General features: G+C 56.9%; 1 protein-coding gene across 1 annotated transcript; it reads right to left on the reverse strand.

Annotated features, from left to right (window-relative positions):
* Positions 1-511: 511 nt before the first annotated feature.
* On the reverse strand, positions 512-17,777 carry LOC135887312 (C-type lectin domain family 2 member D-like). Its single transcript, XM_065415073.1, has 6 exons — positions 17,744-17,777; positions 12,813-13,313; positions 7,963-8,097; positions 4,652-4,839; positions 2,592-2,695; positions 512-662 (listed from the first exon to the last, which is right to left on the reverse strand). Exons 2-6 carry the CDS (start codon positions 12,940-12,942, stop codon positions 512-514), a joined length of 708 nt encoding a protein of 235 aa, XP_065271145.1. The 5' UTR covers positions 12,943-13,313; positions 17,744-17,777.
* Positions 17,778-18,103: the final 326 nt, after the last annotated feature.

Raw genomic sequence — 18,103 nt, forward strand, 5'->3', positions numbered from 1 at the left:
CCGTAGCCTCCTCTCATGATTTATCTGCAGCTGCCTCTGGTACAGGTGGAGGAGAAGCTGCGAGGCGTTGAGAACTGCCACAACTGCAGCGATGGTCGCAGCGGGATCCATGCTCGCACTGCTGTGGCGTCCGCGCTGTCAGTAATCAGAAAAGCGCGCGAACTGATTTCCCGCCGGCGCTTTCAGGGAGGGAGGGAGGGAGGGAGGGCGGGAGTGACGGACGGATGACGACAGGCGCCCCAAAGCACCCTCGACACATTTTTTTACCCAGAAGGCATTTGGGGCTCGACCCAGAATTCCAATGGGCAGCGGGGACTGCGGGAACTGTGGGATAGCTGCCCACAGTGCACCGCTTCCAATGTCGACGCTTGCCCCGTTAGTGTGGACTCACCAAGTCTCACAAAGTCGAATTACTGTCCTTAGTGTGGACACACACGTTCGACTTTGTAATATCGATTCCACATAGTCGAATTAACTAAAATCGAAGTACTCTCGTAGTGTAGACAAGGCCTCAAAGTTTTAACTCCACAGCACGTTTCTTCCCCATTGTACGGGCATCGGGTTTGCTGCAGATCCAGCGTCTCCATGTGCCGCACCGCGAGCTGCCGAACCAGTCCTCATCAATCAGAAAAACACAGTTGCCACCTCCTCTTATCGGAAACCTGCAACAGAGACGCCAGGAGTGGGAGTCAGGGAGGGGTGGGGCATTGCCCATCACTCACGGACAGGGCTGCACCCAGAGGCATCGACCCCATTTCAGACTCCTCCCTGGCAGATGTAGGCAACAAGTACAGTAACTCCTCACTTAAAGTTGTCCCAGTTAACACTGTTTCGTAGTTACGTTGCTGATCAATTAGGGAACATGCTCGTTTAAAGTTGTGCAATGCTCCCTTCTAACATCGTTTGGCAGCCGCCTGCTTTGTCCACTGCTTGCAGGAAGAGCAGCCCGTTGCAGCGAGCTGGTGGGGGCTTGGAACCAGGCTGGACCGGCAGCTCCCCTATCAGCTCCCCGCTCCCCTAAATTCCCTCTGCAGCAGCTGCCCAGTAGGCAATCAATTCCAGCTGTCCCTCCCCCCACTGCCATGTGCTGCTCCTGCCCTCTGCCTTGGAGCTGCTCCCTGAGACTCCTGCTTGCTGTGCGGGGGGAGGGGAGAAAGAGGGGGGGCCAATGTCAGGGTGTCCCCCTCCCCCCTGTTCCTGCACCCCACTTACCCCATCTTCCATAGAGCAGGGGGACACACGACAGGGCTCAGGACAGAGAGAGCTTGCTGGCAGCAGCTGCGGGCTGATCTAATTAACAAGGCAGGGTACTTAAAGGGGAAATGCGCATCCCTCTCTCTCTCTCACACACACACAGTGTGTGTCTCTGTCTGCGATGCTGTCTCCCCTCCCTCCATTCCTGCTGCCTTGTAGAGCGTGAGAGTTAACCCTTGAGGGCTCAGCCGAGTGCTAGTTCATCATTTAGCAGCAAGGCATTCCCTAGGAAATATCCCACCCTCTGACTCCACCACCTCAACCAAGCTTCACAATCATCATCACTGTGTACCAGTATTAAATTGTTTGTTTAAAACTTATACTCTGTGTGTGTGTATATATATATATCATATAGTCTTTTGTCTGGTGAAAAAAAATCCCTGGAACCTAACCCCCCATTTACATGAATTCTTATGGGGAAATTGGATTTGCTTAACATCGTTTCGCTTAAAGTCGCATTTTTCAGGAACAGAACTACAATGTTAAGCGAGGAGTTACTGTAGTGGCTATTGCAGGGCAGGGAGAGGAGAAAGCGGGTGGGGCTGAAAGACGACAGCTGGGGCTTCCAGAGGAGTCTTTGTGCTGGTAGATATTAGGCACGACTTGCCCACTACTCAGCTTTGCCTGACGCTCTCCCCTTGCCCCAACTTTCTCTCCAGGCCCATTCGGCCCAGAGGGGAGAGAATCCACAGGCCTCTCCCATGGCAGCGAGCAGCAGCAGCTCTCTGTGGAGAAGAGTTTGAGCCGATCCTCCCCAGGCCGCTGGGGAATTGTGAGAGAGGCCGGGGGCCTGTTTCAAACCCCACGGGCTGTCAGGACAGACTGTTAGTACTGAAATGAGATTTCTCCCTACAGCCTTCCCATGGAGAGAAGCTCAAATTACCCCAACAGTGAAGGACCCTGTTCTTCTCCACACACCACTCCTTAGAGTGGGCTTAGGGAGTCTAACTTCCACCCGGACAGGCCAATGGGGACGGGGGAGCTCAGGTTAGTGTCTCCTCCAGCAACCTCCCTTGTGCCCAGAACTGCAGTGCATTGTAACCCCCGTGGGGCAGGGACCATCCTTCTGTTCTGTGATCGTACAGCGCCTGGCACAATGGGGCCCTGGTCTAGGACACTGAGGTGCTACATTACTACAAATTATGATAACACTGTGCGGGGGACACAAATGCTGGTGAAATATTGGTTTTAGTCCATGAAAACCAAATACCAAGAAGAGCCCAGACACATTCCCACACCCCAAACAACCTTGGTTAAATATATTCTTCATCTTTTGGCAGCACGGCAGACACTCGTGATCTAACACGGAGAATGTTACTGGAGGGAAAGGGACTCACCGGTTGTCAAATTCGGTGCCGTTGGGCCATCTCCAGGGCTGGCCTGGCTCCCTCTGGAGGCCGATCCAACGGTCGAAGAAGCCCTTATAGCGCAGCAGGAAATCCTGAAAAATAAGACAAGGCAGATGACGTTTAGGCCCCTGGCTCTGGTGCTCACCTGCCCCTGTGGCTCGGTGTGGTGCCCAGTCAGAAGTTCTGGTTGGGCCACCTGTAGTTTGCCAGCTGAGAGCCCGAGGTCCGATGACACCAGCCCAGCCCATGCCACAGGGAGGCTGAGAATAAGTCGCAGTTTAACGATCCAGCTGTGGGTCATGAAGACAGGACTCGGTGACAGCAACAGTTCTCCCCTGCACCAGCCCCACTCTAGGTTTGGAAGGGGTCGGAGCAGGCAAAGGAAGGGCCATCAGGAGAGCAGCTGGCAGCTCCCTCCTCTGACAGCAGCTTCAGCCGGTGAACCGATCGCTGGCTGAGAGTCCCGGTTTGTTGGACGTCCCATCAGACTGGGGCCTGCTCAGCTGGGAGCCTGGGGACATGTGCAGGAGCTGCTTAGAGGCCATATTTACCCCCCTCTAGCTCCATCCCCACATCCATGTTTACATGGACAGACCTGCCCCTGCCTTTCTCCAGTCTGGGCAACTTTGGCTTCACTGGCACCTCTGCACCTCCTTGCCAGGCTCCTTCCCAGCAGCTTTGCACATAGCGCCCCCCTGCCCCCAGCCAGGCAGGAGCTGCTCTGAAGAAGGGCAGAGCTAACTCCCTGCACAGCCCAATAGTGCTTCCCCTGGCACCCATGGGGTCACTGGCTGTGGTGTGCTGGAGAGGCAGGTTCTTTGAGTGCTTGGTCACGTCAGTTCCAAGTAGGTGTGTTTGCACAGTCGTCAGAAGGTTTTTCCCCTAGTGGTACCCGTCGCGTCGGCTGTGGAGCCCCCTGGAATCATGCCTTCATGGCGGTGTATATAGGTCCCTGCCAACCCGCCGCCTCCTCAGTTCCTTCTTACCGCCAGCGACAGTCATTGGAGCAGCTCTTCTCTTGCTATGGCAAACAATCCCCTAGTGGACTTTTTTTGTTGTACCTGTAAATAGTTGAAAACTTAGTTTTTTACATGGAAAGGACGGAGCCATTTTGAAAGTCGACACAGCTCTTCGTTGCAATTGCTGAGTGGATGAGGGGACTCCCGGTGTGGTCCCAAAGGATCTCGTCGTGGATCACGGCCTGTAGCAGAGCGTGCTACCACCCAGCCAAGTTACCTGCCCCAGCATTAACAGCGCACAGGCTTCCTCGGCAGCGTTCCTGGTGCAGGTCCCCATTCAGGACACCTTCATGTTGCATTACTCAGCAGGCTAGAGACAACGCAGCATTCGGCAGGGCAGTGCTGCAGTCTGCGACTCGGTGAACTCCGACCCCTCCTCTTAGGAGATGCTTGGGAGTCACCGACTTGGAAGCGACATGAGCAAGCACTTGAAGAAGAAAAAATGGTTACCTACCTTTTGTAACTGTTGTTCTTCGAGATGTTGCTCACATCCATTCCAAGACCCACCCACCTCCCCTCTGTTGGAGTATCCGGCAAGAAGGAACTGAGGAGGCGGCGGGTTGGAAGGGACCTTTATACACCACCATGAAAGCGCCACTCCAGGGGGCTCCACAGCTGACCCGATGGGTACCACTAGGGGAGAAACCTTCCGACGACTGTGCATACAGCGCACACACACCTACTTGGAATTGACATAAGCAACACGTCTTGAAAAACAACAGTTACGAAAGGTAGGTAACTTTTTTCTCAACAGGCAGCCCACTGGTCAGGAGCTGACCCGGCCGGCCCAGCCCTACAGAGGTGGATCCTCCCATGTGGGGCTCTGGGAAAGAGGAGGGTGGGCTGGGAGTGATCCCTGACTGCAAACCCAGCTCTAGCCAGGGCTGGGAATCGGCCGCCAGAAACACTCTCAGGGTTCCTAGCATGAGAGGCAATGGGTCAATTTCTGGACCTCTGGGGTTGAGCCCAGCCCGATTCCAGCCCTGCCAGGCCCAGTCTGTTGGGATAAAACATCTGCTGCTCTCTCACCTTTTCCTGCTCACTGTCGATCGCAGCCAGGGAGGCGCTGAGTGCAGAGCACTGGCTCTGGCTGTTGTTCCAGTTCCCGTCAGTCTCTGAGAAATAATAGCATTTCCCTCGGTATCCGATCCAGCCGTCCGGGCAGCAGGGCACCGCAGGGGGGCATGGAGCAGCCACAGGTGGTTTGGATTTTTCCACTGAAAGTGAGACAAGTAACACAGGGTCAGAGATGCTATTCCCCTCAGCCTGATTCTGTGTCTGAGTGAATGAGGGAAGAGAATCCCTCAGATCCAAGCTTAAACCCCTGGTAGCTGGGCCAAGGGAGGAACAAGACTCCTTGGAACAAGAAATGGACGACCGCTTCCCCCCACATCTTCTTTAGTGGTTCAGTCTCTGGGGGTCACAATCACAGAAAGTGCAGCTGACGAGCAACCCAGAGCAGAGTGCAGCAACACCGGAGTCACCATGAAGGCGTGGAGCAGGCGGGTAGGGGCAGGGTGACCATATTTCCCTATGCTCAATACAGGACAGCTGGTAAAATTCCTCGGATTCAAGCGAGTTCAGTGGCAATCAATCAGAACTACACAGTGCAATCATTTAAATTAACATCAAATTGACTGAGCCCCTGTTAAAAAGAAATCCTGCGTAGCTGGATTCCTTTTTTTTACCTTCTTATCTTTAAGGCTTTAGGGTTCACGTGGGGGAGAGGTGACACACACACCCCTACCAGCCCCCCCCCACACACACACACACAGGGAGAGGTGACGCACACACACTTCCTTACAACTCTCTCACATGAGGGGGAGGGGGAGGGACCGACCAACTCCACACTCCCTGCCCCCCTCCATGCCTGGCTGGGCCCCTAGGACAGACACGTGGCTCCTGGCACCACATCTTCCCGAGGCAACACCTGGGGGGCACGGGACGCAGGGTCACATGACCTCCCCAGATTTCTGCCAGGGTTCACACCAGAATGTGGCCACAGCAGCCTTTTGGCACAGGGTGGGGGGGCGTGTGTGTGTGTGTGAGTGACGGGACAGGAGCAGCTTCCAGCCGCAGGGGACAGGGCGGGGGAGGGCGGGATGACTTGGCCCCTGTCTTTGCAGAGCTCGTCTCTTCTCCCCCTCCACTCCCGTGTGGCTAGAAGCAGCTTCTCCCTTCCTGCTCACGCAGTGTCGAAAGACAGCTAACACCTCCAGGCTGATGCTGGGCACTGACACAAATAGCCACCTCCGGCTACAGTGTGGGCAGGAAGCCCTAAACATGCATTGTGCACCAGGCCCAGGGAACCTGCCTGCAGGGGCTTCAGTGAACCTGGCCAGAGAGGTGGCTCAGCAGGGGAGGGGCCGGAGCAGCCCCGCGCTGCCTGGGAGCAGGACCCAGGGCGGGTGAAGAGGTTGCCTGGGGGGCTGCTGTGGAGCCTGCAGGGTCGAGGCGCGAACAGGCTGGAAATCGCTCCCGCACCCCACACACACCCCAGAGCTGAGCTGAGGGGGGAGAGGCTTCCCCGTGCCAGCGCTGTGCCGGGCTTTGGCACATGCAGGGCTCAGCTCCTTCTAGCCAGCGCCCCGGGCCAGAGGGTCCTGGGCTTTCCCAGGCTGCCGGCCCAGCCAGAGGCAGTGGGGGAAGGAAGGAGCCTGCCGGCCAGGCTGCTTATGAGCTGAGCGCTCCGACCAGGGGCTGGTTCTCTGCACAGCGCTGGAAGAGGGACGGGCCCTGCCGGGGGCGGGGGGAATATGGAGGAGCAGCTGGGCTAGGGGAGGGTGAAGGAGCAAAGCAGGGAAAGGGGGAGCATGTAAAGGGCCCAAGGGTGGGCAGCAGGGGCGACATGTAACTTACCTGGACACCGCACTCACCAGCCACCGCAGCTCGCAGCCAGCGCCGGCTGGCTGGAAACAGGACGGGGCCGGGGGGAAGCAGGGCCCTGCTGGCCGAAAGCCGGCACGCAGCAGGGGCTGTGCTGATGGACCAGCAGGGGGAGCTGACAGCCCCACGCACTGCATCCTCTCCCCACCGCCACTCCCAGCAATGGCCACTGGCCACTGCCCCCCTCTCACCACTGGTGGGTGGGCGCCTGACCTGCTCGGCAATAGTGCCCATAATGTACAGTGCGCCTGGAACTATAGAAACAGAAGCCCTCAAAGCCCTCACCGCTCCTGGGTGGGCAGCTGGCGAGCAGGGATCCGGCCAGCAGCAAGACCCGCCAGTACTGATGGGAAGGAGACAGAAAATATGGGACAATTTCCCCATTTTTAAGAAAAAGTCAGAACACCTGCAGGAGGGCTTAAATACAGGACTGTCCCTTTAAACACGGGACGTCTGGTCACCCTAGGTAGGGGGAACGATACCTGATGGTCGGCACAGACCAATATTGACACCAGAGAGGGTTCAATATAATTACATGGGATGCTGGGTCTGCTAACCCAGGGACGTCCTGCTACCCCAGCTGCTTGGCTCCCCTCTCCAGGCTCTTTGCTTTAGAGATGCCGTGAGATGAAGATGGGATTAGACTCACAACAGGGAACAAACCCAGGTGCTTCTTGGAGCAGCTGGTCTTGGAACCCCCCAGAGGAGAGAGAATTCTTGAGTTAGTCCTAAGTGGTGCAGAGGACCTGGTCCAAGAGGTGAATGTAGCTGAACTGCTCGGCAATAGCGACCATAATGTACAGTGCGTCCGGAGCTGTATAAACAGCAGCCCTCAAACGGCACCGACAGGGCCAGTTAGTGTCTCTGGGGGACCTTCACTTCCGATTTCCTTCATCTGTGGGTTGAACCTCTCAGCCTCAAGGGGGGTTTTGATACTGAATGATAAGGCCTGAGTCAGTGACACACAGGAGCACCCACCGGCCCTGAAGAGGGGCTGCAGAAAGGCCAGGCCGATAACGGCAGAGCGGCGTGCTGCAGACGGGACGTGCTGCTTAGCAACGGTGAGATGGCAGGTATAGAAATCAACAATAATGTCTGTCAATAATGTGCCCTTTTAGCGTTGCTGATCCTATTGTTCCATGTGCACTTTACCCTAGACACGCAATATGTGTATGGGGAGCTGGAAAGCTCTGAGGTGTAGGAAGATTTAGCACCTTGAAAACGCCTCTACTTGATCTCTCTGGGCCTCAGTTTCCCCATCCAGAAAACAGAGATAACAATCCCTCTGTGCCTCACAGATCTCCAGCTACTAAGGTGATGGGGGCTGCATAAGCCTTTAGACAAACTCCTTTCTCGCCTGACTGCCGAAGCCAAAGGGGACAGGGAGGAGAGATGACTGTATGTGACTGTGACAGCTCCAGAGGGAGCAGAGACTGGCTGGGCCATGCATTTACCTCTTAAAAATTCTGCTAGAGTAGCGATAGTGATGATGGTGATCAACATAAAAATGGTGACTGCAGCGAGGGCGACAGCTGGGACTAGGACTTGACGGGAAGCACATTTCCTGAGCGTGTGGTTAGACCCAGGGCCTGAAAGAGACAAAGCCATGAGTGCTTCTGGGGAGCAGACTCATTAACGGTATCCGTGCCTGAGCCGCTGTCGAGCAAACATCTATTGTGATTCCCAGGGTGCTGCCCTTCCCCTCTGGGTACAGACATTAACTACAGCCCCCAGTCAGAGGGATAAACTGTCCAGTCCCAAATGACCCCCCCACTCGCCCAACCAGCATGTGGTTAAAGGGCTCCTACCAGAACGAGAGGATGGCCCAATACTTATTTAATCTCTCCCATTGCTCCTCCCACAGACTCTCACAGAGCTGCTACCCAGACTGGCTCTTGGCTCACAGTTGCCCAGAAGGGTAAGGGATGGGAACATGTCTCACGCTCATCTTTACTCTGCCCCATGCTCAGCCTTTGGCCTCTGCCTGAAGGAATCAGACTTCCCCCTCCACAGCCAGCCACTGAGCCTGCCAACTCCAGCTGCACCCACCCCCACCCCACAGCCTGAGACTGGACACTCAACCAGGGCCGGCTCTAGGCACCAGCGCTCCAAGCATGTGCTTGGGGCAGCACTTTCCAAGGGGCGGCACACCCGCCCCCCCCCTTTTCTTTTCCCCCTTGGGGCGCAAAAAGCCGGAGCCGGCCCTGAACCAAGCTGTTCCCTGTCAGCTGAGGCTTTCAGGCCGCGCTGGAACTGACGCTGCAGTTCTGGCTGCAGTCGCTAGATGGCGCTCACGGCAGCCGGAGTCGCACAGGCTGGACGGCAGTTCAGGCTGCCCGGCCGCTGGAGAGCCGGAGCGTCATCCCCGGAGCTGAGCCCGGCTGCGGCGGCGAGAGGGGCTCAGCTCCGGGGGATGATGCTCCGGCTCTCCAGCGGCCGGGCAGCCTGAGCTGCAGCCCAGCCTGGGTGTGAGGAGCCGGGGCGGGAGGGAGGGAAGTGGGGCCCGGGATGCAGGGAGGGGGGAGGGGTCCTGCTGCCGCTGCTGCTCTGAGTCTCCCCAGGGCGGCGCGGCGTTTCCCCGCCCGAGGGGGCTGTGCAGGCGCCGCCGGGCTGGGCAGGGGGCGGAGATCCCGGCTCGCGCGCTGACAGGGCGAGTGGCTGGGCAGCCTGAGCTGCCAGGGAGCTGCCGCCGCCCTCTCCTGCCCCCGGACCCAGCCCGCCGCTCACCTCCCCCGCCTCAGCCCCACGCTGCCTGCCCTGGGCGGGGAGAGGCAGAGCCCGGCTCTGAGCGGGGCAGCGGGGGATACTGCCCTGCCAGGGGACCCCCACGGCTCGCGCACCTGGGGGTCAGTGTCTGTCCTCTCGGCTCTGCCTGCACGGGGCTGGGGAAGCAGCTGTCAGCACCTGCCCCTCTCAGCCCTTGTACCCCCCCATCCCGCTTGCAGCCCCTCCACTTGTACCTTGCCCATCGCTCCTTCACCGCACCCCTTCCCCTTGTATTCTCCCTTCACCTCCTTCGCTGCACCCCTTCCCCTTGTACTCTCCCTTCACCCGCACCTCTCCCCTTGTACCCTCCCCCAGCCCTCTCCTCCCACACCTCCCCCTGCACCTCTTCTCCCACAACCCTCCTGATACCCCCTCTCCTCCTCCACAAGTACATCACACCCCACCTCTCTGCCAGTGTACAGCCCCCAAGCACCCCCACACCCGCTCCTCTGCCTGAACCTCTTTACTAGCTCCCCATCCCTTTCCGGGTACAAGGTTTGAGGGTTAGTCCCTATGCCTTCCATGTGCATTTGGAGCACTAAAGATGGGGTTGTGGGGGCGAGATTTATACTAAAGTGAAATAAAAATAGGAGAAATGGTTTGATCCCCACTGCAAGTGTAAACGGGGATTGCTGTGGTGAACAAGGAGGACATGTTTGGGGGGGAGCTCAGGGCTGGGGCAGCAGGGGGTGCAGGTGGGGGGGAAGAGAGAGCCCAGGGCTGGGGCGTCAGGGGGTGCGGGTGGTGGAGGGCACTGGTGGGGGGGGAGGGGGGAAGAGCCCAGGGCTGGGGTGGGGGGCAGCCAAATTTTTTTTTTTTGCTTGGGGCGGCAAAAATCCTAGAGCCGGCCCTGTACTCAACTCCTTCCCCTCCCCTTAAGGGAAGCTCATGCAAAGTGTATCTGGTGTCAATGGTGTATGATTGAAATGTACTGATATTGCCACTGTTAGATAATGCAACAAACCTTGTACAACATATGTCATGTCAGGTGTCAATGGAAAAGTTCGGATTTGCTCAATATAATTATCCTGTGAATGAACATGTATCATCTTTGTATCTAAAGTTATGAATATTGACTTATGTACCAATATTTCAAATGGGTTGGCTCCTGGAGAAACACCTACAAGGAGTTTACATCCAGTCTGGTCAACACATTGTGAATAAGCTATTCAAGTTGATGGCCCTTTAAAGAAAACTTAACTTTTCCATTGTGTCATAGAAGAAGCTTGTCCCCCACTGGTGAGCCTCCCTGTGGACACTTTAGACAGAATTTGAGCAATGACTGCTCCTGAGAGTCAGCAAGGCATGTATGAGCATGTGACTTGCTCATGTGACCCTGGACTCCATCTTGTGCCTGTACTTTTCCACAAACTGTGCTGGGGGCTTTATTTTGGGACAGTGACATTCCATCCACATGGGAGAAGAGATAAAAGACCTTGGAAATATCTCCATTTTGTCTTCATTTCCCTGGTCTGGATTTTTAACAAGGACACTCTAAACAGGGACTGAAGACTCCCAACCTGTTTGGGTCATTTCCAGGGAGACTTTTGCAAACTTGCAGTTCATTCCATCACTGCTACAAACCTGATCCAAGAACTTTGCACTGAGCGTATGCATTCGATTTCCTTAACCACTTTATCTCTCTCCTTCTTTTCTCTTATAAATAAACCTTTAGATATTAGATACTAAAGGATTGGCAACAGCGTGATTATTGGGTAAGATCTGAGCTATGTATTGTCCTGGGTATGTGAATGATCTTCTGAGATCAGAAGAACCCTTTGTTTGATGAAATTGGTTTTAAATAACCACGTATCATTAAGTTTGGTGTTTTCGGTGGTAATATAAGAACTGGAATGACTAAGGAAACTGCTTTTCTGACTTCTTGTTAGCCGGTGAGGTGAGACAGAAGTTTACTTTTATTACTGGCTTGGTATAGCTAATGGTAGATTAACCACCAGTCTGGGGTGTGTCTGCCCTATTTCTCAGCAGTTTGTCCTGAATTTGGTATTCTCAGTTGTGACCCACTGAGGCCCGGTGACACCCCTCCCTTAAGGGAAGCTCATGCAAAGTCTGCATGGTGTCAATGCTGGCTGAAGGCATCTCCAGCCCAGACTGCAGCCACTGAGTCTGAGAAACAAGGGGTTTGGTTTTTTCTGTTTGCTGCTCAAAAAAAAACAGGTTCACACAATTCACCAGAAAAGCTACTGGGAAACCCTGGGACGAGCAGTGCTGGGGCAGACCCACGGGATTTTCTAAGGCTCCTTCTGCAGCTTTCTCGAGTTCAGAGGTCCCCAAAGTATGGGGCAGGCCCCCCAGGGGGCGCAGAGGAACGTTCAGGGCAGCACAGTGGGGGACCAGGCCACCCAGCCCTGTTCTGCTGCTGGCCCCGCCCCCAGCCTCGGCCCCTCATCATGCCCCGCCCCCAGCTGCGGCCCCGGTTATAGCTCTGCTCCCAGCCCCACCCCTGCCCCCTGCCTCGACCCCCGGCTGCAGCTCCACTCCCAACCACGTCCTCAGCTCTGCCCCCAGCTTCGGGCCCCAGCTGTGCGCTGAGAGTCTGAAGCAACCCCCAGGCTCCCCAAACTATGGACTGATTTCTCTGGGCCCTGCTCCAGGGTTTAAACAACAGGGCGCCCCATCTCCTCTGAACTCTCAGGAATTCCCAATTCTCCTTTTCTTCAAGAAGCAAGTTTCCTTTGAAATCTTTGTTTAACTTACATTCCCAGTTTGTCCTGATGGTAGTGACCAAGAAACACCTGGACAGAGACTTTGGGGCCAAGAATCCAGGCAGCTGTCATGGGAGAGGAGGCCTCTGAGTGCTAGGCATGCTGGGAGGGTCAACTTCCTCCTACACAGCCACCTTTGCAGATCCCCTTCCCCGGAGCAGTCAGGGTCACCTTTCTGCAGGCACGCCAGCATAGGGTGACCAGATGTCCCGATCTTATAGGGACAGTCCCGATATTTGTCTTATATAGGCTCCTATTACCCCCCACCCCCTGTCCTGATTTTTCACACTTGCTGTCTGGTCACCGTATGCCATCGGCACTGGCAGAGACAGGTGAATGCACTGGTGTGGCGTGCGCCCACAACATGAGTTACCTGCTGTCCCCAGACACCTGCTTGTTACTCACACAGACGCAGGGCCCTGGGCACATGCGCACAGCTGAGCCTGCCTATTGCTCTCCTGTTTCAAAGCCTGGCCTTTGGGGGGAGAGAGAGAAAGAGAAGGGAAGGGGGAAAATGAATGGAGACTTGGGCCAGCATTTCAGACGGGTGAACATCCCCCCCCCCCACACACTTCAAAATTGTCTCTGAATCCACTACCAGGCCAGTTGGGTCCTCGCAGGCACACAAAGTACCAGCAGCGGGGGCAAGCTGGGTCCCTGGCCCATAGGAGCCCCTTGGGGTGATCAGCTCCCAGCAGCTCATGCACACGGGAGGTCGGACAAATTGCAGCTGCCACTGAAAACGCAGCCCCATCTGAGTCAGTCGTGTTCTCTCTGCCCATCCAAGCCCATTGCACGGAGGCTCCAATTACCTCTCTCCGCACCTCCACTAAAGCGCTCCTCCGTCTCTCCTCTCTCTTGGAGTCCCTGGGGGGCATGCTGGACTCCGAGCAGCTCTATCTCACTGGCTGCAGCTCTCTGCGATTCGGGATCCATGTACATTCAGTTACGCACCGGTTTAGTTGAAAGGCATGATGCTCAGCCAGTGAAAGCGTGCGTGGATTCCCGTTTTAACCAGACTGATTGCGATTTAGCTCCAAGACCTCTAGGAAGAGGTATAAGCTAAACTGAAATAAGAGTGTCCACACACACGCTTGCAGCAGTTCAACTGAAGCGGTTCAAGTGTGGGTCCACACGGCCTCAAAGCAAAGTCGGTTCCGATCAGCGGCAGATTCTCAGCTCTGCCTCCATCTTCTTTGGCAGTTTCTCTGGATGAGCGGGAATCCATGTTGTCGAAGATTCATAGACTCTGAGACCAGAAGGGGCCATTGTGATCTGTACAACACAGGCCATAGAACGGCCACAAATAATTCCTAGAAAAACATCCAGTCTTGTTTTTAAAATGGTCAGTGGCTGCTGTGATAATCAAATCCCATCCCCTCAGCCCAAAGTGCTAAACAGATGAGTCAGACCTACAGCTACATCCACCACTGTATATGCAAAGCGGCCCGTTGAAGTAAGGCCACGTATTAGTCAACAAGATACACACAATAGACAAACAGGCATGCATGCAAGCTCTGAAGTGTGTGCGCATCTGAATGTATGAATCTCACACCTACCACGTACACGTTTCAAGCTGTTAGCAGATAACGGTTTAAAAATCTGACACACTAAAATGGGAAGAAAACGAAAATCTGTCTCAGAATACGGTTCAGAACACAAGGAAGTATTCGAAAGTTTTTAAAAAACAAAAACAGGAGAAAAGGATGTAGTTGAATGTAAACACTGCAAGTGGTGTGGCCCAATTATTAAATGTAAAGATTTTTGGGCTAATAGTTCTAAGTCTACAACAGTAACTGTTTGTTCAAATGAAAAAATTTATATGGGGATAAGAGATAAATTGTTTTCTTAAACTCAGAGGTGGTAATGTTCTGCGTTCTGTTTCAGTTCTGCAGCAAACCACATTGAATTCCATTCATCAAAGCATTAATCTACTGAATGCTTTTTCCCCTGTCCCTCCGTCCACCAAAATAAACCCCAATATTTACCCAGAAAAATCCACTGATTTTCAGTCCTATTTTTGTTGTTGTAGAAATAGACACTGATACATTCCTGGGGAAAAAATTAAATAAAATAAAAACCGAAAACGAAGGGCCCTATATATAGTTAAGAATATTATGCCCTGAATGAGGATCACAGGCCTGGTTTAGAAGCCTTTTCTCAGGCAAAAGACCTGATGATTTCAATCCCTGGGTCAGATTCTGCTTGCAGCTGCAGCAGGTGTAAGCACTGTGGATGGAGTTACTCAGTGTAACTGGCAGCACAAAGATTGAAGCCAGGATGTGGTTAGCCTGAGGCCGGAAGAAGAGCCCAATCATCAGAGGGGGCCAGATTCTGATTTTAGTCACACTGATGTAAACCTGGAGTAGTTGTATGGACATCAGTGGTGTTACATTGGTGTAAACCAATAGTGAATGAGATCAGAATCAGGTTGAAAAATCTATAATGGGGCCAGCTCCGACGTATCAGGTCTACAGGAGAGTGAGATGACATGTGAACAGTTATGCGTTTGTTGTTGCTACTGTTGTAAGTACATGTAGCTGAATGTGGGTGTGTTTGTGTGTGGAAGTGACTATCCCTTAATGTACGCACATAGCTCCAAAAATGAGCAAGCACACACACAGACGCAGCTACACAGCTTCAGTTAAGGATATGCAGCGTAGCTGTTTTTCATATTCTCTGTAGATTGTAGCACTGGTCAGAGATAAGTAACAAAGCATTAGGGGGTGAAGTTCAGCCAGGTGAGAGAGAGAGAGAGTGTGTGTGTGTGGGTGGGGGGGACGACAATTCTAAACCTTCTGCACCATTTACATGCACCCCATGATGGGGCTGGGCTGCTCAGGGAAATGAGGCAGTATAAAAGGTTGCAGTGGGAGTACAGGTTCATGATTTACACAATCCACTTTGGTCACTTGTGCCACTTTGGAACCATAAAGGGGCGAGGAAGGCTCTGCCCTCCCAGTGACTGGGGAGGAGGGCAGTGACAGAAGGAAGCCCTGCAGGAGGCAACAAACTTTGGGGGTGCTGCCCTCTTAGTACTTGGGGGCAGCAGAGTGGGAACTCGCATGCGTCACCTGACTGCAGTTCCCCACCCCACCCCTCTCTGCTTCTTCTGCAGCTCCTGGGAGAGGAGTTGGGGGATCCTGTCTGGGCCCAGGCTCCCCTCACCCCAAGCATCAGCAGTGTCTCTTACTGGGGGTGCATGATCAGAGCAGTAGCCCCCTCGGCAGGGCTAGCTAGCGGCAGCAGCGAGAGACCCTGAAACAGGCCACAAATGTGATTTGTCCAATCCCTTCAGACAGCTGCCCAAGTCTTCAGAGATCCCGCCCTGCCTCTGGTCTCTATCTCCCCAAATTCCTCCTTAATTTTATCACCCAGTTGGCATCCAGCCCGCAGGGTGTGTGTTCAGCTGCTGCTTCCCCTCCACAACTGGCTCATTCCTCTCAACCCCCCCACATCCAACCCCACCAGCTGCCCCTCTACACCCAGCCCTGCCCAGCGATCTCTCCGTCTGCCTTAGGGTTTTATCCGGCTGACGGACACCAATATCTAGGCGCCTCCGACAGAAAATCAATTGCAATAGCCAAGTCCCTAGTGGACTCTCTGGCTCGTCTCCCGTTATGGGGTCAGATCTCTGCTTGGGAGTAGGGTCCCGGACAGCCTGGCCGGTCCCCCCTGCTGCTGCCAGCTGCAGTACTTAAGGGCCCCCGCAATCAGGTGCCCAGCCAGGGTCCAGCCCTGCAGCCCTGACTCTCTTCTGCAGTGGGGCCAGCACTGCGGGTACCTTCCAATCCCTCGCCGCCCAGCCCCCTTGACTGATCAGTTCTGCCCGCCCGAGGGGATGTTTAGAGGGGCTTTCCCGGCCACCACGTGAGACCTGAGTGTGCTCTGATTGGCTGCAGTCAAAGCGGGAGCCAGGATTAGCTCTTGCGTTTCTCCTCCCCCCACTCCCCCAAATCAACAAAGTGACGTGTCCATTCCCTTTTCTGCACCCCAGGCTCCCGCATGCCCCCCCCACCCAGACTCAGCACAGGAAGGGGGCTCTGCCCAGTGCCCTGGCAGGGAGGGGGAGGAGCCCCACAGGGGAGCAGGGAGATGGGCTCTGCCTTGGCAGGGACTGGGGGGCAGGGAGGGGCAGAGTCCCAGCAGAGGGGCAGGGAGACGGGCTCTGCCCTGGCAGGGACTGGGGGGCAGGGAGGGGCAGAGTCCCAGCAGAGGGGCAGGGAGACGGGCTCTGCCCTGGCAGGGACTGGGGGGCAGGGAGGGGCAGAGACCCAGCAGAGGGGCAGGGAGACGGGCTCTGCCCTGGCAGGGACTGGGGGGCAGGGAGGGGCAGAGACCCAGCAGAGGGGCAGGGAGACGGGCTCTGCCCTGGCAGGGACTGTGGGGCAGGGAGGGGCAGAGACGCAGCAGAGGAGCAGGGAGACGGGCTCTGCCTTGGCAGGGACTGTGGGGCAGGGAGGGGCAGAGACGCAGCAGAGGGGCAGGGAGATGGGCTCTGCCCTGGCAGGGACTGGGGGGCAGGGAGGGGCAGAGACCCAGCAGAGGGGCAGGGAGACGGGCTCTGCCCTGGCAGGGACTGGGGGGCAGGGAGGGGCAGAGACCCAGCAGAGGGGCAGGGAGACGGGCTCTGCCCTGGCAGGGACTGTGGGGCAGGGAGGGGCAGAGACGCAGCAGAGGAGCAGGGAGACGGGCTCTGCCTTGGCAGGGACTGTGGGGCAGGGAGGGGCAGAGACGCAGCAGAGGGGCAGGGAGATGGGCTCTGCCCTGGCAGGGACTGTGGGGCAGGGAGGGGCAGAGACCCAGCAGAGGGGCAGGGAGACGGGCTCTGCCTTGGCAGGGACTGTGGGGCAAGGAGGGGGAGAGACCCGGCAGAGGGAGGGGCAGGGAGACGGCTCTGCCTTGGCAGGGACTGGGGGAGACCCCGCAAGGGGGCAGAGACTGGGGGACAGTGGGAAGCAGGGCCGGCTCTGGCTTTTTTGCCGCCCCAGACACGAGCCCCGGCGGGGGCTCCGCTCTCCCCCCGGCGGCCGGGGGGAGGGCGCCGGAGGGGAGGGCGGCCGGAGCCTTGGGAGGAGGGTGGCGAGCCCCGGCGGGGGCTCGGCTCCCCCCCCGCCAGAGCGCCGGGGGCAGGGCGGCGAGCCCCGGCGGGGGCAGGGCTCTCCCCCCGGCGGCCGGGGGAAGGGCGCCGGAGGGGAGGGCGGACGGAGCCCTGGGAGGAGGGCAGCGAGCCCCGGCGGGGGCTCGGCTCTCCCCCCCCCCGGCCAGAGCGCCGGGGGCAGGGCAGCGAGAGGGCGGCGAGCCCCGGCTGGGGCTCGGCTCTCCCCCCCCCCGGCCAGAGCGCAGGGCGGCGAGCCCCGGCAGGGGCAGGGCGGCGAGCCCCGGCGGGGGCTCCGCTCTCCCCCCGGCAGCCGGGGGAGGGCGGCCAGAGCGCCGGGGGGAGGGCGGCGAGCCCGGCTGTGGCCCCGCTCTCCCCGGCGGCCCGACCGCCGCACCGCCCCCCTCCAGGTGCCGCCCCAAGCACCAGCTTGGTTGCCTGGTGCCTGGAGCCGGCCCCGGTGGGAAGATGTGGCCCCCGCAGTGAGGGGGGCTCTGCCCTGGCAGTGAGGGGGCGCGGAGAGGAGGGAGAGCCGCGGAGGGGTGGGGGTGGGGGACAGCACTGCAGGGGCCAAGTCGTGCAGCGGGTGGGGAAGAATTGGGGGTCCCTGCCTGAGCGCCACCATAAGCAGCAGTGGAAACTTACCAGCCTCGGTGGGTGGGTCCGAGAGCCGAGTCCCGGGCAGCAGCGGGACCAACAGCGGAAACAGATCTGCGCCCCGGAGCTCTGTCAGCAGCTGCTGAAAACAGTGTAGTTCCTAACATTGTCGCCCTCTCCATTGCTCTCAGCACGAGCATCCCCAGCCCCTGCCTGCCCCCCTGGCACTGGGCTGAGATCGGGAGGGTTTCTATACGTGTCGTCGCACCCCACCCAGAAAGGGGATCACAGGTTTGTTGGGGTTTTACACCCTTGTCCGCGCCAGCCAGATAGATTACATCTCATGAGTCCTTCATCTCCGCCCTTCCCCGCAGCTCACAGGAGGGGAACTGAGACAAGAAACGAAAA

Source organism: Emys orbicularis, chromosome 13 (genome assembly GCF_028017835.1).
Source record: "Emys orbicularis isolate rEmyOrb1 chromosome 13, rEmyOrb1.hap1, whole genome shotgun sequence".
NCBI classification, from domain to species: Eukaryota; Metazoa; Chordata; order Testudines; family Emydidae; genus Emys; species Emys orbicularis.

Coding starts and splice junctions, on each gene's coding strand:
- LOC135887312 (XM_065415073.1), bottom strand. CDS start 12,942: ATGTACATGGATCCCGAATCGCAGAGAGCTGCAGCCAGTGAGATAGAG. Junction 4,840..7,962: donor TCTAGCAGAATTTTTAAGAG/GTAAATGCATGG, acceptor TCTCACTTTCAG/TGGAAAAATCCAAACCACCT. Junction 2,696..4,651: donor TCGACAGTGAGCAGGAAAAG/GTGAGAGAGCAG, acceptor CTTATTTTTCAG/GATTTCCTGCTGCGCTATAA.